The sequence below is a fragment of the Scyliorhinus torazame genome, chromosome 8 (assembly GCF_047496885.1).
Source record: "Scyliorhinus torazame isolate Kashiwa2021f chromosome 8, sScyTor2.1, whole genome shotgun sequence".
Classification (NCBI taxonomy): Eukaryota; Metazoa; Chordata; class Chondrichthyes; order Carcharhiniformes; family Scyliorhinidae; genus Scyliorhinus; species Scyliorhinus torazame.
Window position 1 is genome coordinate 89,127,615 of NC_092714.1, and position 26,152 is coordinate 89,153,766.

Genomic DNA, 26,152 nt, shown 5'->3' on the forward strand with positions numbered 1-26,152 from the left:
TAAAGGGTTCTTTTTCTGAATGGCAACCGGTGACGAGTGGTGTCCCGCAGGGTTCAGTGTTGGGGCCACAGCTGTTCTCTTTATATCTTCACGATCTAGATGACGGGACTTAGGGCATTCTGGCTAAGTTTGCCGATGATACGAAGATAGGTGATGGGGCAGGTAGTATGGAGGAGGTGGGGAGGCTGCAGGAAGATTTAGACAGTTTAGGAGAGTGGTCCAAGAAATGGCTGATGAAATTCAACGTGTGCAAGTGCGAGGTCTTGCACTTTGGAAAAAAGAATAGAGGCGTGGACTATTTTCTAAACGGTGACAAAATTCATAATGCTGAAGTGCAAAGGGACTTGGGAGTCCTAGTCCAGGATTCTCTAAAGGTAAACTTGCAGGTTGAGTCCGTAATTAAGAAAGTAAATGCAATGTTGTCATTCATCTCAAGAGGCTTGGAATATAAAAGCAGGGATGTACTTCTGAAGCTTTATAACGCATTCGTTAGGCCCCATTTAGAATACTGTGAGCAATTTTGGGCCCCACACCTCAGGAAGGACATACTGGCACTGGAGCGGGTCCAGCGGAGATTCACACGGATGATCCCAGGAATGGTAGGCCTAACATACGATGAACGTCTGAGGATCCTGGGATTATATTCATTGGAGTTTAGGAGGTTGAGGGGAGATCTAATAGAAACTTACAAGATAATGAATGGCTTAGATAGGGTGGATGTAGGGAAGTTGTTTCCATTAGCAGGGGAGACTAGGACCCGGGGGCACAGCCTTAGAATAAAAGGGAGTCACTTTAGAACAGAGATGAGGAGAAATTTCTTCAGCCAGAGAGTGGTGGGTCTGTGGAATTCATTGCCACAGAAGGCGGTGGAGGCCGGGACGTTGAGTGTCTTTCAGACAGAAGTTGATAAATTCTTGATTTCTCAAAGAATTAAGGGCTATGGAGAGAGAGCGGGTAAATGGAGTTGAAATCAGCCATGATTGAATGGTGGAATGGACTCGATGGGACGAATGGCCTTACTTCCACTCCTATGTCTTATGGTCTTATGGTAGTATCCAGACACCATATTGAAAGTGTGCCCAACATTGCTGACCCACTATTAGAGAAAGAAGATGGAACTGCTGATATTCTGAGGCTGGAAGATGGACCTCCTCAATGGCACTCCACTCTGTAGATGAAGCTTCTGGTCGACCCTTCATATATACAAACACTCATGCTCTCATTCCCCCATGCACACATTCACCCTCTCACTCACACAGCACATACACTCACTCTTGCATTCCCACACACACTCACGCCTAAATGCGCATACACGCACACACACACTCTCACTCCCAAACATGCACACACTCTCTCTCATCCGACCCTCACTCCATCACTCTCGCACTGCCACATGCAAACACATGCATGCACACACCGCCCCACACACACTCGGCGTGATTTACCAGCTGTTCATGCCGGCGGGAAATTCGGGTACCATGCTGGCGCACAGGTTTCTTGGGAAATCCCGTTGACAACGGCAGAGTCGGTAGTTCCCACTGGCGCCCACCTCCGCCGCCGGAAAACATGCGTAAAACACGGTAAATCCCACCCATGGTCTCACGCACACATCCCCACACACACACATACACATGTGCGCATACACACACACACAGCCACTCCCAGGACCCCAGCAGTTAACATCTCTTTACCAGAACCCCAACAGTGAAGGTCACTTTAACGGGATCCCGTCTGAAAAACACTCTTCCTTGGGACCCCGCCAGTAAGTCTTTTCATCCCAAGATCGCATCACTCTCACCACCCACAACACTCTGGGCGCGATTCTCCAATGCCGCGCCGGTTGGGAGAATCGCCTGCTGCGCCAGTTTTCCACGCGACGCCGGTCCAACGCCCTCCCGCGATTCACCCAAGCGGCAAGATCGGCCCAGTCGGGTTCTGCGCGGCGCAGGCCGGAGAATCGGCTGAGACACCAAAAATGGCGATTCTCCGCTACCCCCGCTATTCTCCGGCCCGAATGGGCCGAAGTCCCGATGGCGTGACCCCAGTTCACGCCGTCGCTGTTCACACCTGGTAAATAAAGCCGTCAGCCAGTCGTGCTGACGGGATGGAGTGGAGGTGGGAGGGGATTGAGGGAGGGAGTGGAGGTGAGGGGGGTGAGGGATGGAGTGGAGGTGGGAGGGGTGGAGGGAGGGAATGGAGGTGGGAAGGTGGGAGGGAGGGAGTGGGGGTGTGAGGGGGTGAGGGAGGGAGTGGATGTGGGAGGGGGTGAGGGAGGGAGTGGAGGTGGGGGGGTGAGTGATGGAGTGGAGGTGGGGGGGGGGTGAGGGATGGAGTGGAGGTGGGAGGGGGGTGAGGCAGGGAGTGGAGGTAGGAGGGGGGTGAGGGATAGTGTGGAGGGTGTCGTCCATCCGCGGATGCAACATGTCAGGATGGTGACGAGGACACGGCCACAGGTTGTCGTGTGGCTGATGGACACAGGCGACTGGCACACTGGTGAGGAGGACGGTGTGAACTGACCATTGGACGCAGACAGTGACCAGGTGTTAGGTTGGCTGCATATCTGCAGCGCGATCAGGCCACCGGGGCACACAGGTATTCCATGCAACCCGGCTGTCGAGGTGTGGAAGAACCTCCGTGTAACATGTTGTTTCTCTGCCCCCCACCACCCTCCTGCGGGTTACCATGTATGCCAACCAGACGGCGATGTTCACTGCCGTTGTTGGAGCCGCAGCACTGCAGGTGGCCATCCGGCAGCGTAGACTGCGACGGCCCAGAGTGGCTGCAGATGCAGCGGCTGCTGCTGCTGCCGCACAGGGGCTGGCCGCTGAGTGGCCCGTCGTCGCCGCGCAGGCCGCAGGCGCTCAGGCCCGGAATGTCCAGGGGGATGCCGAGGGGAACATTGACCCCCAGACGTTGAGGAATGCACAGGAAGCGGGCACTGATATCGAAGTGCAGGGGGGGAGGAGGAGGAGGAGGAGCCACTGATGGTGGTGCCAGGGCACCATAGGCGTCCAGCAAGGCCTAGGGTGTACCGTGACAGAATGTCGTTCGAGGCCCTACCGGACATTACATGCAGGAGGAGACTAAGGTTCAACAGGGAGACGGTCGCACATATGAAATGAAAATCGCTTATTGTCACAAGTAGGCTTCAATGAAGTTACTGTGAAAATATATGCCACCTCGTGGCGCACCTCGCACCACGTGGAACGAGAGGAGGACACGCTATACCAGTCTCCGTCAAGGTGACGGTGGCTCTAAACCTTTACGCTACCGGTTCCTTCCAGGCGCCGAGCGGGGACCTATCCGGGAACTCACAGGCATCTGTCCACAGGTGCATCCGGGCCGTGGCCGACACCTTGTACACCATCGCGGACAGGTACATTAAATTCCCCGAGGACTGAGCACAGCAGGAAGCACGGGCACGTGCATTCGCCAAGGTGGCCGGGATACCGATGGTCCAGGGTGTCATCAATGGTGTGCACGTTCCCATGCGCTCGCCTGCAGACAGCAGGGAAGTGTTCATGAACAGAGAGGGCACATACTCCATGAACATTCAGGTGGTCTGCGACCCCCACATGAAGATCATGCACGTGTGCACAAGGTACTCCGGGAGTGTGCATGACGCCTACATTCTGGCACAGTCGTTCATCCCCGCAATGTTCGATGGATGCCCCTCCCCCCGGCTGAGGGGCTGGTTGCTGGGCGACAGGGGCTATCCGTTGAGGTCATGGCTGATGACGCCAATACGGAGGCCTCAGACCAACGCGGAGAGCCTATACAACGAGGCCCATGCAGCAACCAGGGGTGTGGTGGAGAGGTGCTTCGGCCTGCTGAAGATGCGATTCAGATGCCTGGACCGATCCGGAGGGGCCCTGCAGTACCGGCCCGACAGGGTCGGTTGCATAGTTGTGGTCTGCTGTGTGCTGCACAAGATTGCCATGCAGGTCTTTTTCCTGAGGCTACAGAAATGGCCCGAGGTTCAAAGAAGCAACCTGAAGCTCCTGGCGGCTCCCCGCCATTGGATGCTGGATAAACTGACCGGGGTATTTGCTCCCCGTCCATCTACTGGTCCCCACAAGCTCCGAGAGTGCCTCCTGCTCATCATTTTCCTCCGAAATCGCCTGAAGTATGCGCTGACTGGTGATGAGGTAAAGAAGATCTGTATGCAGAGAGTCATCAAAATTGATGGCAAAGCCCATACAGATATCACCTACCCAACTGGATTCATGGATGTGATCAGCATTGATAAGACGAGTGAGCACTTCCGTCTGATCTATGACACCAAGGGTTGTTTTGCTGTACATCGAATTACAGCTGAGGAGGCCATGTATAAGCTGCGTAAAGTAAGAAAGATCTGAGTGGGTACCAAGGGAATCCCTCATCTGGTTACACATGATGCCCGAACCATTCACTACCCGGACCCACTGATTAAGGTCAACGATACCGTACAGATCGATCTGGATACTGGCAAGATCACAGACTGCATCAAATTTGACACGGGTAACTTGTGCATGGTGATAGGAGGTGCTAACTTGGGTCGTATTAGAGTGATCACTAATCGTGAGAGGCACCCTGGCTCTTTTGATGTCGTTCATGTAAAGGATGCTAATGGTAACAGCTTTGTGACCAGGCTTTCCAACATATTTGTTATTGGGAAAGGTAATAAGCCATGGGTTTCTCTGCCTCGTGGAAAAGGTATTCGCCTCACCATTGCTGAAGAGAGAGACAAGAGACTGGCTGCTAAGCAAAGTAACAACTAAATATCAGAACTGTACAGTGGTAGTACCCCCCCTCCCCCCCCCCCAAGCAGAATTAAAAACAGACATTCTTTATATACAAAAAAAGTGGAGGAGTTGGAGGGAGGACCTGATGGCACCGGAGCTGACGCAAACGAAGGGGAGGAGGAAGAGGAGGAGGAGGAGCAGGAGGATGGCGTGCATCAGGGTGGGGGAGGGTCGCAGGACACAGACACTGCCCGGATGCTGGTTACGTCCAGGAGGCTGCACGACGGCACCGTCGAGGACAGCGGGCATGCGACGCGTTGGTGGCCGCACGGTTCACGCACTGTGGGGGAGGGATTCGCTGAACACTGCCAGTTGCACCGCCAGCCCTACACACGGGCACCAAACAGCACCCCCCCCCCCCCCACCCCTACCCCCGCACCCCTGTACCTTCGCACCGCGTACACGGCACCAATTCCACATCACCTTACCACTGCGGCACTACTGGATTGCACAACATTGATGATTGTGTAAGCCGGTGTGATCATGTTGAATGATGACAGCCCGCTCTGCGATGAGCTGTGAGCTCAGATTCGCCAGCCAAGGTCTGACTCATGGCTATAGCTGAACTATGCACTCCGGTGGTCACAGCGTTCGGCACGGACATTTCATCACGTGCCCATGTGGGGTAGCTGGCATCGGAGTGCCGAGGACTACGGTGTCCGATTTTGGGAGGCAGGGGGGAAAGGGACAGCACATCCGGCACCGACGTTGAACCGCTCGTTAACCACAGCGCCACTCGGTCACCCTCACAAGCCCCCTGGCACCGGACATAGCACAGAGTCTTACAAGTTAAGTGCGACAGTGAGTTTAATTGTGACATTCACATACAGATGCCCTACTCCCTGCAACTAAACTGTGCCCTGCATTCGTGCCAACTTACTATCTTTCTAACTTCTTTGCCTTACAGGCACTACCACTACCTCTAGGTGTCTCCCCAGATGGTACTGCAGGAGTGGAGGCGGACTGCTGAGAATCACATCCTGCGACATGGCTCCCCGTCGGCACGCGTTTCCTGTGGCGGCCCGGCTTCGATGGGTCAGGCTGCTTGGCGGATGTGCTGGATGGTGTTGTGCCACTCTGTCCTGCCCGCTGCCCACCAGATGCGCCAGGGACAGAACGGGGGGAGGCCGAGTATTCAGGGACGCCCCTTGCTGGAGATACCGGGACGGGCCCCAGAACCTCCTCCTCCCTCTGGGAGCCAGGTGGCCCCCGGGCCTCAATGTGGGATGGAGGTGCGATCAGAGACAGCGTCAGGTGTCGCACCACCGACACCTGATGCTGCCAGTCCTGGAGGCCTGCAGTGATATCGACCATGGTCCGAATGTTCGCAGAGACGGAGCCCAGGGTGCGACATTCCTGCCAGGGACTGTGCTACCTCAACCTGTGAGTGCACTACGCCATCCATCACATGCGCTAGGCCATCTATGCTCTCCGCGACTGACTGGTGGGACTGCCATCTCCTGCTGGGACCGGGCCATGGCATGGTGAGACTCGGCCAGGGCCCGGAGAGCGGCGGCAATGTCGTGTTGGCTCTGGCGCATGGCTACCTGTGAGAGGGCAGCCCTCTCCTGGGCCATGGATGATGCATGCACGTGAAGCCCAACGCCTTGCAGAACCTGACCAATGGCCGAAATCGTTTCACCCATTGCCTCCACCGCGGACGCCACCCGTGCGTGTCGGCCTGGGTGGCTGCGTTGAGCGGCACCACTCCCTGCTCCTGGATGTGAATGGACGCGTGTGCAGGTCCTGGAAGATGGCTCTCATCCCATTATTCAGTCCCTGGGTGTCCACATGCATCGAGTGTCCGGGTGGGTCAAGTACATCCAGGAACCCGGGAACCGTCTGGCAGCTGGTTGCTGGGCCTGGGCTGCCCTCCGACCGTCTGGTCCCTTGGCTGCTCCAAACTCCACCTGCTGTACCGGCTTGGCTGTGTGGTGCATACCAGACCGTGACCCGGGAGCCTCATCACTTATTTGCCCAACCGAGGTGAGTGTCTCTGCGATGGTGGATGGTGTGGGAGACAGCAATGCCGCTCGCTCTAGGTCATCGTCAGTAAAGAAGTCTGGTGTGTACTGGTCCCCCTCATGGCTCGGCGCAGGGTGCATGCGGCCCATGTCATGTTCCACTCCAGGTGATTCCGTGAACTGTGTGGCCGTTCTCTGTGCGTCATCGTCCACTGTCCCCGTCCTGTCCCCGTCACTGTCGTGGTTCATGGCCCTACCTTCGGGCAATGCACGGCCATCACTCTCGTCACTGTCCGTCCTGTGCCCCTCAGTATTGTCTCTGTTCGTCCTCTGTGCGTCCCCCTCCAGAGTCCCAGACTGAGAGGATGGCCCTCCTGTCCGGCCAACTGCCATCCTCTGGCGTGCGTCCCTGGGTGTGGTTGAGGTTGCAGATGGTAGGCTGTGACTTGGCTGAGACGACCATGGACGTTCGGTGGCTGGCCCTGGGGAACACAACGATACGGGGTTCGTTAGACACGCTGGGCCGGGTGTATGGTGGTGGTGGGGGCAGTGTGTGAGGGGAGAGGGGATCGAGGGTGCAGTGGCCAGAGTGTGAGGGGGAGGGGATCGAGGGTGCAGTGGCCAGAGTGTGAGGTGGGAGGGGATCGAGGGTGCAGTAGCCAGAGTGTGAGGTGGGGAGGGGATCGGGGGTGCAGTGGCCAGAGTGTGAGTGGGGAGGGGATCGGGGGTGCAGTGGCCAGAGTGTGAGGGGGACGATGACGGGCTTGGGGGGGGGGGGGTGAGGACATGCAGGGTTGTCTTCTCACTTGCTTCTGCGCCTCCGGCCTGGCATGTTGCGACCTCCCGGGTGGCGGATCCCCCAGCGGGGTCCGGGCCCTCTGCTCGTGAACGTTTCGGGGGTGCAGCACAGGCGAACCCCCTCCGGTTCTCATACACTCACGTTGGTTGTGAGCTGTCTTGTCCTGTGGAGGGGGTAGGGGGGTTGGATAAAGCATCACAATTAGGCGGGCATCATCAGGGCATGCAGATATAGGCTATCTTAATGGGGTGAGGAGACAGTTGGAGCCACGCCATGGCATCTCTGCAGGGGGTCGCGGTGCTCATGTGGGTCGAGTACAATGTTGTGCACCCTGAACCCTCCCCCCCTCCCCCACTTCCCACCCTCGTGCCCAGGGGGAGGGGGGTTGGTTGTGACCCGGGGGCACCCTCATGGCACTTACCCTGGCAGCCTTAGTGAGGTCATGCAGCTTCTTCCTACGCTGCTCCCCAGACCGAGGGGCCAACGTCACACCAGCCGTGCTGGATGGCTGGCGATGCCCATGTCTTGGGCAGAGAGTGGCCCTTCGGCTTTCAACCTCATTGAGGAGGGTGTCCAGGTCCGTGTCCCGGAACCTCGGTGCGGCTCGTCGGGGCTCAGCCATCTCTCCTCCTTCTCCTCCTCCTGGGTCCTTCCGTGCGGGGATCACGCCATTTATGGCACTGCGCCGTGTCATTCGGGCGTCGCGCGCTTACAGCGCTGCTTTCATGCCACGCCGCCAGAGTTCCTCGCGGCCCTGTTCCTAGTCCATTTTCGGGCCCTGAATCCATCGCGACCGGGGCCGTTTCGCGCCGTCGTGAAACTCGACGGCGTTCACGATGGCGCGGGCCCTTAGTCGCGGGAGCGGAGAATACCGCCCTCTCTCTCTCATATCCCTTCCCACCTCATCTGAAAGAAATTCTAGTTCTCACGGACACTGACCCTCCAATCACAGACTGGCTCAAGCCTGTCGACAGCAAACGCGGGTGTAAACTGAGCGGTCATTTGATGTCGTGATGAAAATGCTACAAAAGGGTCATATGATGGGAACGTAAGAGTTCTCCCCGGAGCGTGGGTAGAGCACAAGTATGGAGTAGCTGCTCAGCTGGTCAATAAAGTACTCTTTGCTACGTGTGCTTGTCAGTATTTGGGAACCCACAACTTTTACATGGTGTCAGGTGATGGCAGTATGGGACAAGGACTTTGCCGCATCGTACCACTCGTCATTAATAAAAACATTGCAGACAGTTGGGAAAAGTATTTACTGCGATGCTGCATTATCTGACAAATCAAAAGAGGTGCAAACGTACACCTTACTAAACATAGCTGGCCCAGGGACCATTGAGAAATTGGAGTTTGTTTTCCAAAACGAGAAGGCGAAAGAGGACTCCAAAATAAATCAATAAACTTTTGAGAACATTTGTCATCCAGTAAAAATTATAACACTCGACAGTCATGTGTGTAACTCAACAAACCAAAGAGCAGGTGAATCAATTTAACCTCAGTTGGCAAACTTGAAAATCTTAGTGAAGAAATGTGAATTGGGCACTCTCACTGATGAGTTGGTCAGGGATTGGATAGTCTGCAGAGTTCACAGCGATCTTATCTGTAAGCAGCTGCTGTGAGTAAAAGGTTTAACACTACAAACAGGCGATAGCATCTGGTTAAACAAACAGTCAGAAAAAACAGACATCTTAGACAGGAAACATGTTTTCACGGGACAGGGCATGCTCTGCCACAACTTCAGTGGCCATCAACCTCAGAACAGAACAGCATGGTTGACATTTGCTAAAATTTGTAATAAATGTGGCAAATAATTTCACAAAATGCTGCAGATCGAAACCACAGCAGCCTTACTCTGCCACCAGCAACATTGCATGGCCGGTCAGTGCGTCAGTGGCAGGAATGTTAGCAAGGTGAATAAACTATAGGTCAGCCAAAGCAGTCAAGCCACTTAGCCTCCAATAACACTCAACTGTGAGAGTGTCAACACAGTCACAGAAAAGGAGGAGAACCTCACCACCCTTGATTTGCAGCAACGCAAGGTAAAGATTGACACTGGAGAAAACTCTAACATATTGCCCAGCCGAATGCTATGGGAACTATACCCGTATGCAGCACCAGATCCTAATACCCAGGTGGACCTCATGGCTTATGCAGACAAACCATCTACACTGAAGGTGTGGCCACTCTCCATTGCATACAGGGCAGATTCAAGTCTCAGATAGTCGGCCAGACTACTGCTAGGTCTTTGGGACATCAGACTGGAGTTCCAAATGGTTCTTACTATGCAGGCAACCACTATCATCTCCTACAGGCATGACCAGCACCAACAGATGCCACTCTAGTCATCCAACTTACAACAGAGGTCCCTTACACCATTGGACGTGCAGACTCCTCCAGAGGCCAACACAGCAAGCCCTGCATTCAGTGAGCACACTGATGGAACATCCCAGGTCATCCACACCAAGGACATTATTCCGAGAAAATCTATAGCACAATCAATTGGCATATCCATGCACTCCAGGTGCATGATCAAACCGAACACAAGTTTCCAGGACTATGTCAAAACCTAATCTGTAACCCGCCTTCGAATCTCATTTTTGCAAACAGAAAAAAAGGGGGCTGGGGAAAGCAGAGGGGTATGCTATGTACCAGCTGCAGCAGCCTAATCTGTGTCTCACAGTATGTAAATAGTTATGCATTACAAGAGTACTTCCTGTTTATTTCCTTTGTTCCCATTTATTTTATTTTAATTATTTTGGTCTGAGGATTCATAATCTCAATGTGCCTTTGAGCAGAAGATTCAAAATTTAAGCAGCCTGCTTACCAGAATACTGCGTTCCCAAATTTTGTATTTTGGAAGGAAGGAGCCAGACTCTTTGGCACCGAGTGGATTTTAGGAACCGGCTTTGGAAGGAATTGGTTCATTCAGTTAACTGGCAACCTGTGGATCGGTCACGGTCAGTACTCTGCCTGACAAAAGTCAATGATCGGTTCCTGTGTGATGCTTTGAGACAACTTAGCAGACGTGTTTCGACCTTGGAAGTGAAAGGAACACTTCTCTCCCTCTTGTTTACTGAAGTGAGAGAACTGCTCTATTGTTCTGAAAGCAGTGAATGCCTTGCACATTCTTTGTTGTAAATCTAAAATGGTGCAGAGTCTCCAGAGAAAGTAAACAACCTTGCCAGAGAAAACTATCTCAAGCTGAGAAGGAAGAAGTACCAAAATGAAAGCCTGAACTTCAGAAATACATTGATGCACATCAAAGATCCTTATCTTTTCCACCTCCCTTTTCCCTTTGCATTGTTTGTGTGTGTATATTATATATATATATCTACAGAGAGAGAGAGAGATTTGGAGTAGTTAGGAAGGGTGGGTTGGGAAAGGGGTAGTAAATAGTTAAATTTTTTGTCCGTTTAATTATAATAGTGTATAATAAAAGGTTACATGTGTGTCAAAGTTACAAACTTGGTGACTGTAATTTATTGGGCTCAACAAAGGACCTCGGATATTTTAAATAACATCTAATTTCATCTAATAGCATCTCGGATCAAGGGGAGCTGGAATTGCCTGTGCACCAGTGCAGGGCCTCATGACAGTATTGTTAGCCTGTTCAATCTGTATGTTATGTAAAAGTTCGTACTGTAGTATCTCAATGCCACCAGTTGTCCCAACTTAAATGTGGAAGATGCAGTCCGAGTGTTGCATGATGACACAGTTACAAAAAGGATCAAGTGACAAGAACACAGGCAGAGAACAATCATAGAGTAGCTGCTCAGCTAGTGAATAAAGTATTTTTTGTTACAAGTCCTTGATGTCAGTGTTTGGGAACCCAGCACTGTGGGAGAAGAGCAGTCTGTGTTTCCTTGCAGAATGTACCACTTCAACTTAGCTTTTCGGATGGCATTTTAAAAATTGGCTCCGGGGGGTCACAAAGAGGGCCTTCGGGGGCAGGATATGGCAGATGGGCTGCAGGGTGGACAAGCATGTTTTACACTGTACCATAGTAACTCAGTTGGTTATGCCTAGCAAAAGATGTTCAAGCCAGTGATAGCAAAAGTTTAAATTTAAAGAGGGGGACAGCACGGTAGCCTTGTGGATAGCACAATTGCTTCACAGCTCCAGGGTCCCAGGTTCGATTCTGGCTTGGGTCACTGTCTGTGCGGAGTCTGCACATACTCCCCCTGTGTGTGTGGGTTTCCTCCGGGTGCTCCGGTTTCCTCCCACAGTCCAAAGATGTGCAGGTTAGGTGGATTGGCCATGATAAATTGCCCTTAGTGTTGGGTGGGGTTACTGGGTTATGGGGATAGGGTGGCGGTGTTGACCTTGGGTAGGGTGCTCTTTCCAAGAGCCGGTGCAGACTCGATGGGCTGAATGGCCTCCTTCTGCACTGTAAATTCTATGATAATCTAAGTATATGAATGCAGAGTGTTTAGTGCTGCGTTAACCATATAGTGTTGCAAGCTGACAGTGTCCGACATTGGCACCGACATTGCAAGATACATTCGATGACTAGAGCTCACCTAGAGAGCTGGTTCCTGTTTCCGTTGAGCTGAAGAAGCAATGTAAATTGCTCCCAACTTGGCCATAAGATGGCTTCAGCATTCAATTCATTCATACATATGGGGAGGCAGTGGCATAGTGGTATTGTCACTGGACTAGTAATCGAGAGACACAGCGCAATGCTCTGGGCACACGGGTTCGAATCCCACCAGGGCAGATGGTTGAATTTGATTTCAATAAAAATCTGGAATGAAAACCATTGTCGATTGTTGTAAAAACCTATCTGGTTCACTAATGCCATTTAGGGAAAGAAACCGGGCATCCTTACCTGGTCTGGCCTACATGTGACTCCAGGCCCAGAGCAATGTCATCAGGGATGGGCAACAAATGCTGGCCCAGCCAGCGACGCCCACATCCCATGAACGAATCAAGAAAAAAAAAACGTCAAGCTGTCAGGCAAGGTGCAACATTCAGAAATTAAAGACGGAATTCTCAGCTTCTAAACAACTGCAAAAATCTGGAAACTGCTGGTGACATGGAAGTTGCCCGTAATACAGAGTGAGGCGCAAGCAGATAGATGATTGCATAGTGGTGGATCTATATCATAAATGGGAGTATTCCCATTGACTGAAGTGCCTGTAAATGCATGGAGCATTTTGAGCCTTTGCACTGCAAGGTTGTCATTTTTCTGCGATAATGCATTGTGGTGAGCTCAGTTGTTTCAAACATTGGTTCAATGACCACATGGTGCACTGACATATTTTACCTCTAGATGTTAGCCAGTGCACTCCCGGGGTAAATGAAACCCCTTAATATGAATAAAAAGAGAAATTACGGATTAAGCCAGCTGGTGTTTGTAAAACAAAAATAAAGCATGCTCACAGAGTTGGAGATGATGCACCTTGTTTTGCCCAATCCCAAAATATTGTTTCATATGATGTACATGAACACTCAATCACATCATTCACATACGATTAGACTTTAAAGGCAAATTAAATGCAGAAACCTGCAGCACAAAAATAAATGAAACAAACTGGACAGCATACAAGTTCCTGAATCCAATTAGTTGGCCTAGTGGTCTGGCCTTTGGCCAATCTGCTGCATTTTTAAAAAACTGTCACATAGAGATCACACTGGTTTGCACATTCTTCTTTGTTTTGAAGAACAACCAATGAAGAAATCAAAACATGAAGTCTGACTTCAGCAGAACCAAAAATGAAGCATCTTATGAAACAAAGCTTTGACGACATTTTGTGTGTGGAAAAGACAATCTCCCCTTCTGTGCCCACTGCTCACAGGAGAGACCTCAAGCAAAACAAGGGAACACAAGCCTCCTTCTCCAGCGTCACTCGGGCAACGACATGACTGTGGAATAGAGACAGGCAGGCAGGCGGCCAGAGCGATCCCTCTCACTCCCCAATCCGCCTTCCCATCCTAAACTTGTGAACTGGCACCTGATCAGATCTTAGGGGGCAGACCCACAAGAAGGTGACCCAACTGCCACATCCCTCCCCTTCCAGGAAACTTTTAGACTTTTCCAATGTGCAAGCGTTTTTTCGGTCGGTTGCGTTTTTCATTCGGCCTTCCTGACGTTTTATTTCGGTGAAAGGAACGTTTTCAGATGATGCACAAACATTGAAAAGACGGAAATGTTATTTGCTGCTGGCCCAGTGGTGCGTGCGGTTTGAGTAACAGTCAATGGGAGTTCAGCCACATTGGCCGTAATACCACAGGAATCAGATACTGGCCACCTTCTGCACAGAACAATTCAAAACCAGTTAAACTAGTTAAAATAAAACCTCAAATGCTCCTAAATGGAGCTGCAGTCTATACAACTGCCTAGAGCACCGCTGCACATTCACTTTTTTTCTCCACACGTCAATGAACAACAATCCCAACTTTAAGGCAATGTATTTATTCTTCAAAAGGCACAAGCCTTTTGATACAGCTCTGCTACTAATCTTTCCAGCCAGTTTCACCAAATTTGAAGCATTATGGTTTCCATGGTCACAGCACTGCTTCCTGGGATTTTCAATCGATTCCTTTCTTCACTCGGGTCTGAGGTGAAGTGATTCAAACATTTCAATGGGCGAGACTTAAAGCAGCATTTTCCATTTCAAGTAGCAAGTTCATCTACGCCGCTTATCATTTACGTAAATAACATGACACCAAGTGCAATCTGTACAGCCAGTACTCTCATTAAAATAGCATGAAGGACACTTGATTCTAAACATTCCCAAAAGGATATCTTGTTTGGCAGAGAAAAGTGCCCAGATACTGACCTCTTTTTTTTGAATGCACAGTGGTTTCTATTTGCTCTAGAGAAAGAAACATAAAGATTACATTTATATGGAAAAAATTGCTTTCAGAATAAATTCACAGCTTGTGCTGGAACAATCCTCTTGTCAGCCAGTGATAGGGAAATATTGCCATCTGCTGGGCAATGGATGATGCTACCCAACAGAATACAAAGTTCAAGTTGCAATACATAATTCAGGCATAGTCCCCTTGTTATGTACCGTTTTCATATAAAAATATTGGATCATCCAAATCTCTAACTGTTTGAAGTTATATTACTGCTATTAGAAAGTCACACAAGAAGGACGTTTTCGAGTAAGACGATCAAAATAAACATGCAGTAAAAGGAAATAGGGCTGACCCCCTCCATCACGACTCTGATCTTCCTTTTACTATTGCGATTACTCTTCCCACTTGCTGTCAATGGGTTTCTGGTTGTTTATTTCACTATTTTGTTTCCTTTCTTTAATACACCATTCCCCATCATTTGCTTTCCCATTTAAGTTGCTCCGCTTCGTACCCCTGCCTCCATTGCATGTTCTCATCGTCTCTATTGCTTAATTTCTCACTTTCATTACTCTTGTTTTGGCTAATTATTGCCTTTTAAAAAGAAAACCACTGTTTTATGTGCCCTCTTCCTTTCCCACGCCCCCATCTGTTAATACAGATGGTACCTTTGAAACGTCTTGAGCTCTTTCCCTCTCCAAATGGACGCCCAAGTTTTGGTATTCCCTGGATTTGGCTTCTCCATCTGTCACCTCTATCTCCTGAGCTGAACAATTCACTGCAATCCCTACAGGGCTGTCACTTACTAAAGAGAAACAATCAGTAAAACCAAGTGAGACGGAGTGAAATAAGGCAAAGGAGAAATCGGAAAGACTTATTGCCTGAGCGAGATTTGGAAATGTTGGAGAAGGAAAAAAAAACTAGATCACATTTAGTCACACCCGAAAACCGCCCCCCCCACCCGTTTCTGTAATTCCAACGGTGAAAGCTGGTGATCCAGTCAGCAGATCATTCTTCCAGTGGAGGAGCAGCGCAGCATAGGGAGTTTGATAAATAATTGAAATGGAATGAGGAAGTTGTTGATGATTTGGTGAGCGGAACTTTCATTAACAGGGTAGCCAAGGTAACTGGATGCATATTTTTGCCTTCAACATAGCCAGCCATTGGTTACATTACAAAGCAGCTCAGGAATTCAAACCACTGATCTCATTTTTGAGGTGAATCTAACAACATCAATACTGTGTGCAAAGTTTAGAGATAAGTGGAGAACAGTGATAAGCAAGTCCTTGTGAAAGGTTGCAATGATTTAAGTTGGAAGTAGATCAGAATCCAAAGTGAAAATGCTGGAAAATCTCAGCAGGTCTGGCAGCATCTGTCGGGAGAGAAAAGAGGTAACGTTTCGAGTTGTCAAAGCTCAGATCAGAATGTTGGTGTAAATTAGCTCAGTGTATTATCAACAATACCATTCAATTAGAACTTGGGAGGGGTAAAATGTTGTTCGTTCCCTCCCTCATGTGAACATAATTATGGCATGACATGAGTGAAGGATGACTACATCCCCACTGGAACACAGGAGAACTCAGGGGAATCATCTGATAGAGGTTTAGGTACCTCCAAGTGGTCAGTCTTACAGATGACTTGGAAAAGACCCAGATGCGCATCTCTTGCCCAATTTCAGCTAAGAAATAACTAGTGCGACAAAAGCCATCCCAAGGGCAACATAAAATCGAAATAGTGTTCTAAATTCCGTGTAAGGATGTTGGCCAGTGATTCAGCACATCGTGTCATGAAATTGTGAGACAAGAACGGTCTTGTGACCTTGAACCTCTTCACTACTGAGCTCCTAGTCTGCGAGCAGCTCTGTCTGGAAATGCCTGGAAGGTTAAGGGAATTGTCTCGGCATCCATCATGATTTTGCTTTCTCTCTCTTGGCAACGGCTGGTTCAAGGAAGCAGCCTGCTGTGGGCCAGCAGTACAGTCTGTGTGCAGAGAGCACAAGGCAAAAGAAGAGAAAATAAAATAGAGGGAAGTGACACATTAAAAAGGAGAATGCACGCCTAGTGTGTAGGAAGCAAATCAAATCATACTGGCTGCCACCTTTCAGGCAATGATCAAAAGCACCAGTAGGTGCTGTTTCTAGCAGATCAAACTGCTGTCGTTTCTTTATAGATATCTCGCTCAGATGGTTTCACAACTGAGCAGCAAGTGACAGATACTTATTGAATGAAGAACTCAGCTAGAGAAAACAATATGAGAAAAGCAAGGAAACTTAATGAATACATTGTGATGCAGGCAGTGCGGTGTTAGTGGTATTAGTCAGGATTACGTTGTTTGGCAAGTTGCACAAAACACACTTTTTTCCAAATAGGATTCCATGCAGGAAGGACTCAAATGGTACATTTTGATTTGCATTTCTCTTACCATATTTTAATAAGCAGTGATGCCACTTCAGATTTATGATCACGCAACTGCATTTGGCGTTCTGGCCTAGGATGTGTCTACCAGTATCAGCCTCTTTGGGGAACCACACTTGTCTCTTTTAATATAAATACACAGCCCAAACACCCAAGCTGCCATATGTCTGTATAATTCAAACAGGATCATCGTGGTTCAGAAATAACTGGCAGGATTCTCCGACCCCCCCCCTCTCCCGGTTGGGGGACGGCGTGAATCCCGCCCCGCCGCTGCGATGCCGTATTCTCCTGAGCCAGTTTTCGGGCGGGGATCACGCCGCGTCGGTCGGGGGCCGTTGGCAGCAGCCCCCCCGGCAATTCTTTGGGCCCCGATGGGCCAAGCGGCCATCGGTTTCTGGCCAGTCCCGCCGGCGTGAATTGGACATGGTCCCATACTTGGCTGGGAGGCCGGCTGGTGTGGTCCTCATGGAGGGATCCGGCCCCGGGGGGGGGGGCACCAGAGTGGCTTGGCCCGCGATCGGGGCCCACCGATCTGCGGGGGGGCCTGTGCCATGGGGGCACTCCTTCCTTCTGCGCCGGCCTTTGTAGGGCTCTGCAATGGCTGGCGTGGAGAAGACACCCCCCCGCGCATGCACCATAACATGCCGGCAGTTCTGCGCATGCGCCTTCGGCACCGGCCTAGCCCCCGGAAGAGCAGAGGATTCGGCAAATTCCAGGTGGCCCGACGCCGGAGTGGTTCGCGCAGTTCTTGGCGCCAGCGTTGGGCCATCCCGCCGATTGTGGGAGAATCCCGCCCAACACGTCAGAACATAGATTCCCTGGGCGGGATTCTCCCAGCCCTGGGCCGGGCCGGAGAATCCCCGCGAACGGGCCACGCCGCCCCGACACCGGCACGTGATTCTCTGCATAGCGGAGTATCGGCACTATTGGCGTCAGCATGTTTGGCGGGCGCCGGTCGCAGGCCGCTCTCCGTGGCTGGCCCGCCGATTCTCCGTCCCTGATGGGCCGAGCGGCCGTAAGAAAAGAGCCGAGTCCCGCCGCCGCCATTCTAACCTGCTCTGAGCTGGCGAGACCTCGGCGTTGAAGGGTCGGGTGGCGGCCTCTGGGGGTGGGGGGGGGGTGGGGGGCGGGGAGGGGGGTCTGACCCCGGGGGAGGGCCTCCGATGTGGCCTGGCCCGCAATCGGGGCCCGCCAATCAGCGGGCCGTCCTCTGTGGCTGGGGGCTCCTTTCCTACGCGCCGGCCCCTGTAGACCTGCGCCATATTGCGCCGGGGAGGAGGCCACTGCGCATGCATGCGTTGGCACCGGCACCACACGCATGTCCTAGTTGGCGCCGGCGCAACTGCGCATGCGCGGATCCCGCGGCGCACCATTCACGCCGTGACTGGGGGCCATTGCCAGAGGCCCTCCCAGCGATGCTCCGGTCCTGACCGGCCGAATTCCCAACGGCATGGTTCTAACCACATCTGGCCATTCAGGGCACTTTGAATCCAAAGTGAAAATGTCCTGGTGGGGGGCGGGGGGATCAAGTACCGGGGGTGGGGGCCTTATGGGCGGCCGGGGCGGCGATCGGGCGGGTTAGATTGAGCGGCACGGGGCAGATTGTTGGGACTTTCTTTGTTGGTCCAGATCCGCCAGCTGAGTCCGCCATCGCATTCGGCTCGACCGCTGGAGGCCGCTGCCATGTGCATGCGCGGACTCGGAACCATAAGTGCGGGGGGCCCGTTCGCGCAGCGAAAGTTGCGAGATGCACTCCGGGGGCCTGCCAGCCCCTTGCAGGTAGGTGAATAGGTCTTAATTTTTTAAAGAAAAGTCGTCATGAAACGCCAGCGTTTTTACGCCGTGCGCACAGAGACATAGCCCCAATTTCAGAGAATCCAACTCCGTGTGTTTGTTTGTTTTGTGAAAATGAGCTGATAAAGCTTTGTATTGGTACTAATATGGAATGGTGATGTTTTCTTGTTGTTCAATGGCTAGTGTGATTTGTGGAATGTTACGTCGTTGAATTTCAAATCTTTGCTGCTGATGACCGTTTAATAAACAAAATATTCTCAAGAAGATATAACCTATACAATGGAATGGCACCATGAGCTAATTTCCCCAACTTTGAGCGCTCACTGCGGAACTTCATTCAGGTAGAGTAAAGATCCATAACTCTTGCTGTAACTGCACAATTAGAGCTGAATAATCCTGAGCACCCTCACCTGAATTTCAGGAATGCACTGCCAGTGAGTCTACTTGATACCATTTCATAACCATGAATGGAATTGACTACATAATTCATGAACAATGTAATTGTAATATTTATTTATTTATTTATTTTGAATTTAGAATACACAATTCATTTTTTTTCCAATTAAGGGCAATTTAGCATTGCCAATCCACCTAACTGGCACATCTTTTGGGTTGTGGGGGCGAAGCCCACACAAACACGGAGAAAATGTGCAAACTCCACACGGACAGTGACCCAGAGCCAGGATCGAACCTGGGACCTCGGCGTCGTGAGGCCGCAGTGCTAACCCACTGCGCCACCGTGCTGCCCCATTGTAACATTTATTATGATACATGTGATGAAAGTGTTAGTTTCCTCAACTACCTCTGGGCCCATTGAACATTTATTAAAGAAATACATAAAGACACCGGGTGAAATTCTCCCCCAACGGCGCGATGTCCGCCGACTGGCGCCAAAAGCGGCGCCAATCAGACGGGCATTGCGCCGGCCCAAAGATGCGGAATGCTCCCACCAGAATGCTCCCCTCAATGTTGAGGCTAGGCCGGCGCCGGAGGGATTTCCGCCCCGCCAGCTGGCGGAAATGGCGTTTGTTGCCCCGCCAGCTGGCGGAAATGGCGTTTGGTGCCCCGCCAGCTGGCGCGGAAATGCGGCGCATGCGCGGGAGCATCAGCGGCCGCCGACAGTTTCCCGCGCATGCGCAGTGGGGAGAGTCTCTTCCGCCTCCTCCATGGTGGAGGCCGTGGCGGAGGCGGAAGGGAAAGAGTGCCCCCACGGCACAGGCCCGCCCGCGGATCGGTGGGCCCCGATCGCGGGCCAGGCCACCGTGGGGGCACCCCCCGGGGTCAGACCGCCCCGCGCCCCCACCAGGACCCCGGAGCCCGCCCACGCCGCCTGGTCCCGCCGGTAAATACCAGCCTTGATTTACGCCGGCGGGACAGGCAATTTCTGGGCGGGACTTCGGCCCACCCGGGCCGGAGAATTGAGCGGGGTGTCCCGCCAACCGGCGTGGCCCGATTCCCGCCCCCGCCCAATCTCCGGTACCGGAGACTTCGGCGGGATTCACGGCGGCCAACGGCCATTCTCCGACCCGGCGGGGGGTAGGAGAATGACGCCCACCGTTTTAAATGTGTCTGATACTGCAAAGTGGCCACTTCCTGGAATATTCCTTGTGGATTATATTGACAGACCTCCTGGGAGGACATGGAATTTCACACCTGAAGAGGTGTCAAGGGTCACTTCAAACAGAGACAACTGAAAGACATGTATGGAAAATACAAAAGGCTGGATTAATCTCCTGGATTTGTGAGGACAATGGACACTGTTTCATGCATCTCACAGACATCCAAAAACACCCACCTTCTGTTTATTTATATCCCTGAAAAGTTCTGAGGTGAATACACAGGGAAAATGGATTAAAATCTGGATGACGACCAGTGAGAGCAGAAGAACTAAGAAGCAGGAGAGACCATTCTCTCTTGTCTTTGTGGAGGCAAGCTGTCTAGCAGGCACATGCATAGAGAAACAGGATAGTTTCTCCAGTTAACCCTGCAGAAGCAACCAGGTCATCTCTCCCTCCAGGACAAGCCAACAAGTGTCTCCAACAGACTGAGCATCTGTCAATGTCAGCTCTACTGAATTCACCCAACTTAACGGCTGCAATGTACCACCATCTATTCCTCATGGACAGGCCAAGGGCTCTTTAAACGTTTATTTGGACTCTTAACTTCTCTATACTGACCTGGGTTTGTGTGTGCCATGTCTTTATTCGGTTTCCTTGGGTTTGGTAACTATTACATTTCCTCTTCCTTTGACTCAAGAAAGCCTGGTTAAATTGGTTCCCAATACAAAGTAAATACATTTGGATTGGGGAAAGGTATCCATATGGAAAACTTCTTAAATAAACCTTTGTTGCAACCAACTAAGGAAATTTGGGAAAGGGGGAGCCAGCTTATTGTTCCTCATCTGGTCTTAACATACACTGTTAGATGTGTCATGGGCAGCACGGTAGCACAGTGGGTAGCACTGTTGCTTCACAGCGCCAGGGTCCCAGGTTCAATTCCCCGCTGGGTCACTGTCTGTGCGGAGTCTGCACGTTCTCCCCGTGTGTGCGTGGGTTTCCTCCGGGTGCTCCGGTTTCCTCCCACAGTCCAAAGACGTGCAGGTTAGGTGGATTGGCCATGCTAAATTGCCCTTAGTGTCCAAAAAGGTTAGGAGGGGTTACGGGGATAGGGTGGAAGTGAGGGCTTAAGTGGGCCGGTGCAGACTCGATGGGCCGAATGGCCTCCTTCTGCACTGTATGTTCTATGTTATCTATGTTTGAGACAGAGATAAGCAAAGATACTCATTAGCAAGGGCAGAATTTACCGTTTCCCCTTCTCCCCACCCCGGTGGTAAATTTGGAGGCGGGGCCATTTGTTTGGGTGGGAAGGTGCAGGTCGGGATACGCCGCCTTCAAATCTCCACTCAATTAAGTCTGGACGGGAAGGCCTGTGGATGGATTTCCCTACTGGACATTAATTGAGGAAATTGGGGCAATTAAGGTAGCTGAAGGGCATCATCCTGTCCCCCTAATATTGAACCAGTGGTGGGTAGAAGAGTTGTCATGTGTGGAGCCCAAAGCAGCTTCCAGTAGGGTCCCACGTTCAAAGCTACTCAGTGCTGATTGAGTTACCTAGCACCAGGAAATTGGAGGGAGAGACCCACTGAGAGTTACCAACCTTGCTCTTTCTTCTGACCCCCGACCCCCACTAGCCAGCAACACCCTCTCCACAACCCCTGCCCATCCTCACTCAACTGTAGCCAGGATCCCTTATAGATCCTAAGTCCCCAGAGCATGTATTTACCAACAACAGTCAGTGCTCCGAGTAATGCTGATGGGCAATGAGGAGCCGCCAGCTTCTGATAGTGAGCAGCCTTGGAGGAGGGGGATATCTGCCTGTTGAACACTTGGTTCCCATGAGCCTTCTCCAACGAAGGCGAAGCAGGACTCCTGTTGATTCTCCAGCTGATGAGCAAATTCCCTGTCACCAACATTCAATTTCAGTCCATATGTTCTTAATTCTATAGTTCAACTCTCACTTATGCTAACATTGTCTAAGCCGCTGGAAGTTAAAACTATTCAAAATATTTCAATCCACATGAGTACACCTTCCTCCCCTGAAAAAGCTAAACATTTGCACAATCAACACCAAGTTACAAAGTCTCAGCAGTACAAAAATTCCATAATGAACTGTTCAAACAATCATAAATTCTCCTCTATATAAGTAAATGGTCTTCATTCAACACTAGAGCATCCTGGTGTTGGAGGAGTGAGCTGGTTCTTTGTGGTATTGACACCAGCTTTTCCATCTGAAGTTTCTTTTGCTGTGATGCTTTCAGTTCTTGCTCACTGTTTTGTTGAGTATTAATCACAATCATCTTCCACGGTGCTCTGTTGTGACTGTGATTGCTTAAATGTGGATTACCTCAGCACTGTAGTATCTTTGCGAGATGAGTACCCAATAGCTCCAAACATGATTCATTCTGCTGTTTGGCTTGAGTTCCTCCTCAGTGTAGATTCTGATATCTATTTGGTGTTGCGCTTGTGTGGTATCAATTTCCTTTTTCTTTTTGTCTTCATTCTGACAACTTTCCCTAGCTTATCAGGTTATTTGGCTCTGTATCATGGAGCTAGGCTTGTTTTTGTTGAGCATCTTTTCTGATTACAAAGTTAGCTGAGTGACAGGAAACAGAGAGTGCTGATGAATTGTTCTTTCTGGACTTGGAGGAAGGGATATATTGGTATTCCCTGGGTACGATACGATGGCCATTGCTTTTCTTAATACACATTTATTAGCTAGACCGGGGCATATTTCATAGAGTTTCATAGAATTTACAGTGCAGAAGGAGGCCATTTGGCCCATCGAGTCTGCACCGGCTCTTGGAAAGAGCACCCTACCCAAGACCATACCGCCACCCTATCCCCATAACCCAGTAACCCCACCCAACACGAAGGGCAATTTTGGACACTAAGGGCAATTTAGCATGGCCAATCCACCTAACCTGCACATCTTTGGACTGTGGGAGGAAACCGGAGCACCCGGAGGAAACCACACACACACGGGGAGAAGGTGCAGACTCAGCACAGACAGTGACCCAAGCCAGGAATCGAACCTAGGACCCTGGAGCTGTGAAGCAATTGTGCTAACCACTTTGCTACTGTGCTGCCCACATGGAACACAATTTCAAAATTTGCAGATGGCTCAGAACTTAGAAGTACTGTGTACCATGAGGAGGGTATTGATAGACTTTAAGAAAACACAGTTGGTTAAAGAAATGGGCAAAAGGACATGCAACTGATTAAATTAAATGCAGAGGGTGTGTTATGATACATTTTGCTGGGAAGAATTAGGAGAGGGGATATATAATAAAGGGCATAATTCCAAAGGGTGCAGAAGGTTGGCACACAATGGGCCTTATGGCCTCTGTCTGTGTAACCAATAATATTGGAACTGGCCAACCATCTAGTATTTCACTGAGGCAGCAGTGCGAACTACTGTGCACCGCGCCGTCCCAAGGTGAAGTGCTTCTGGACAATTGCAGTGCAAATTCTTATCTCAAAACGTCCGAGAGGGATCCCCAGCCAACTGATCCCGGTTATTGGGACACTGACCAGTGCAAGGGCTTTACATCAGCAAGCTCATTGATACACTCCTTGGCAAGTTTTTTTGAAACCAAAATTAATTTTCCTGCCAGAAACTATGTAAACAGAACCTTAGAATTGAAATGAAGACACAGAGTGATTTTCCTTGAGGACATCCAGATACCTGGCCATACATCTTGTTTTATAAGTTTTGATGAATTGTCTGTGATTCACTAGCTGAAGATAACACTTCTAGATAAGCTGCAGATAAAGTTTTATGTCACTTGGTACAAGTGTTGAATGTCTTGTTTCTCTTGGGGATTTAAATAAACATATGGTTTTATCCCAGTTGTTTCATTTCTGTTTTGTTGAACATAAGCAGTGAAAATATTCGAATTTTGAAGCTGTTTACCACTTGGATCATCACATATTTTACAGCCTTTTCTCTGAAATAGATCCTTGACTGTAACGCAAGTGTCGAGCTGAAATCTGCCTTACCTGCTTTGAAGCACATTGAAATACAATTTGTTGGCCTACCAATCTTCAAACAGATTCAGCACTTGAAAATGAGAGATTGTGACCATCTTCTGTTTAACCATGAGTTTTATTTGCTGTATGCAGCCAATGTTCACCATTTATTTGGAATTTGGACATTGGGCCAACAATTGGTCCTTCCTCTGCACATCTGCAATATTTGTCAATTTTGGTGAAAATTGCACGGACTTTAAGCATTCCTTCACTTTATGAAACATTCTGGTAGAATCACGGTAGGTTACTTGCATTTCTAACAACATGCAGTGACTGTTATAACAGTCTGTGATATAGGCAATGCTTTCAGACCAAAATATATATATGAGGCTGGATTCTCCACCAGTAGCAGAGTTCCCGATGCAGTGCAGAATTCAGCATCGGCCAAAAAAACGGGTCGCTCCCGTCCCGATGCTCCGGTCCCCCACTGGCGGGGGCATCGAGGTTCGCACCCTGCACAAGTGGGAACATGCAAACTGACTCTTTTGTATCCTATTATAATGCTGGGTACAAATTCTCCAAACCTGTGTGAATCTCTGCTCCTCTGGACCTCGATCCTTGTGGACAAGAATTAGTGCAGATATTTCCCAGTGTAGCCCTAGTATAGTGGACCTCGCGGTCGGCCAAAGGGGTAACTCATTTAGGGATTTGCCTCCAAAGTCCATCCCTCAAGTCCATTGGAGGGCCACCCTCCCTCCATAATGCGAATCCTGCCCACTCCACTAGAGACCACCCATAAGAGAGATTCCCCACCAGAAATCTCCAAAAGAGAGAACCCCACCAGAAACCCCCATTACAGAGATCCCACCAGAAAATCCACTCTCCAATACATAGACCCCCAACAGAAACCCCCTCCACTAGACAGGCCTCCACCAACTGCACCCCCCCCTCCCATTACAGAGACTCCCACCATAAACTCTCCCACTTTCTCCCCCGCCGCAATATAAAGACCCCTACCTGGAAGCCTTTGAGAGATCTTAACTGCTTATGATGTAGTCCAAGAGCTATCAGTCACAGATAGATGTTCATGCACATTGCGGTTAGATTCACAGTAAGCTACTTGAAATCCATTCAAGCATGAAGGAAAATGAAATTAAACTACCCAGACAGCTGGCTTTGTGTGCAAGCTGTCAGTCACAGCCTAGTAAAAGCAAATTCACATTGATATGAATGAAAGCCTTGCAGATCAAAGATCTGGGGCAAAATTCTCCGACCCCCCGCCGGGTCGGAGAATCGCCGGGGGCTGGCGTGAACCCCGCCGGTTGCCGACGTCTCCGGCACCGGATATTCGGCGGGAGCGGGAATCGCGCCGCGCCAGTTGGCGGGCCCCCCCCGCACGATTCTCCGGCCCGGATGGACCGAAGTCCTGCCGCTAAAATGCCTGTCCCGCAGGCGTAAATTAAACCACCTACCTTACCGGCGGGACAAGGCGGCGCGGGCGGGCTCCGGGGTCCTGGGGGGGTGCGGGGCGATCTGGCCCGGGGGGTGCCCCCACGGTGGCCTGGCCCGCGATCGGGGCCCACCGATCGCGGCCTGTGCCATGGGGGCACTCTTTCCCTGTCGCCTCCGCCACGGTCTCCACCATGGCGGAGGCAGAAGAGACTCCCTCCACTGCGCATGTGTGGGAAGCTGTCAGCGGCCGCTGACGCTCCCACGCATGCGCCGCCCGGAGATGTCATTTCCGCGCCAGTGGCGGGGCACCAAAGGCCTTTTCCGCCAGCTGGCGGGGCGGAAATTCATCCGGCGCCGACCTAGCCCCTTAAGGTTGGGGCTCGGCCCCCAAAGATGCGGAGCATTCCGCACCTTTGGGGCGGCGCGATGCCCATCTGATTTGCGCCGTTTTGGGCGGCAGTTGGCGGACATCGCGCCGTTTCCGGAGAATTTCGCCACAGAGGTTGTTTAAACCCAGCTGACATGGTTTTCCCTTTCTAGGAATTTACAGGTGCTGCTTCCTCTGCCTGAGCCAGCAGGTGTATTGCACAGCTGAGTTTTAAAGTAGTGA

General features: G+C 50.9%; 1 protein-coding gene and 1 pseudogene across 5 annotated transcripts in view; one reads left to right on the forward strand and one right to left on the reverse strand.

The window, feature by feature from the left end:
* Positions 1 to 26,152, reverse strand: part of LOC140427995 (limbic system-associated membrane protein-like) — a 1,212,363-nt gene that overhangs the window by 54,315 nt on the left and 1,131,896 nt on the right. For 3 of the 5 annotated variants that reach the window (XM_072513930.1, XM_072513935.1, XM_072513934.1), the window contains exon 8: positions 14,333 to 14,368. The exons of the other annotated variants lie outside the window; for them this stretch is intronic. In XM_072513930.1, coding sequence (XP_072370031.1) covers positions 14,333 to 14,368 — 36 coding nt within the window. The remainder of the gene's footprint in view (positions 1 to 14,332; positions 14,369 to 26,152) is intronic. 5 annotated transcript variants of the gene reach the window in all.
* Positions 3,968 to 4,787, forward strand: LOC140427994 (small ribosomal subunit protein eS4-like; annotated as a pseudogene).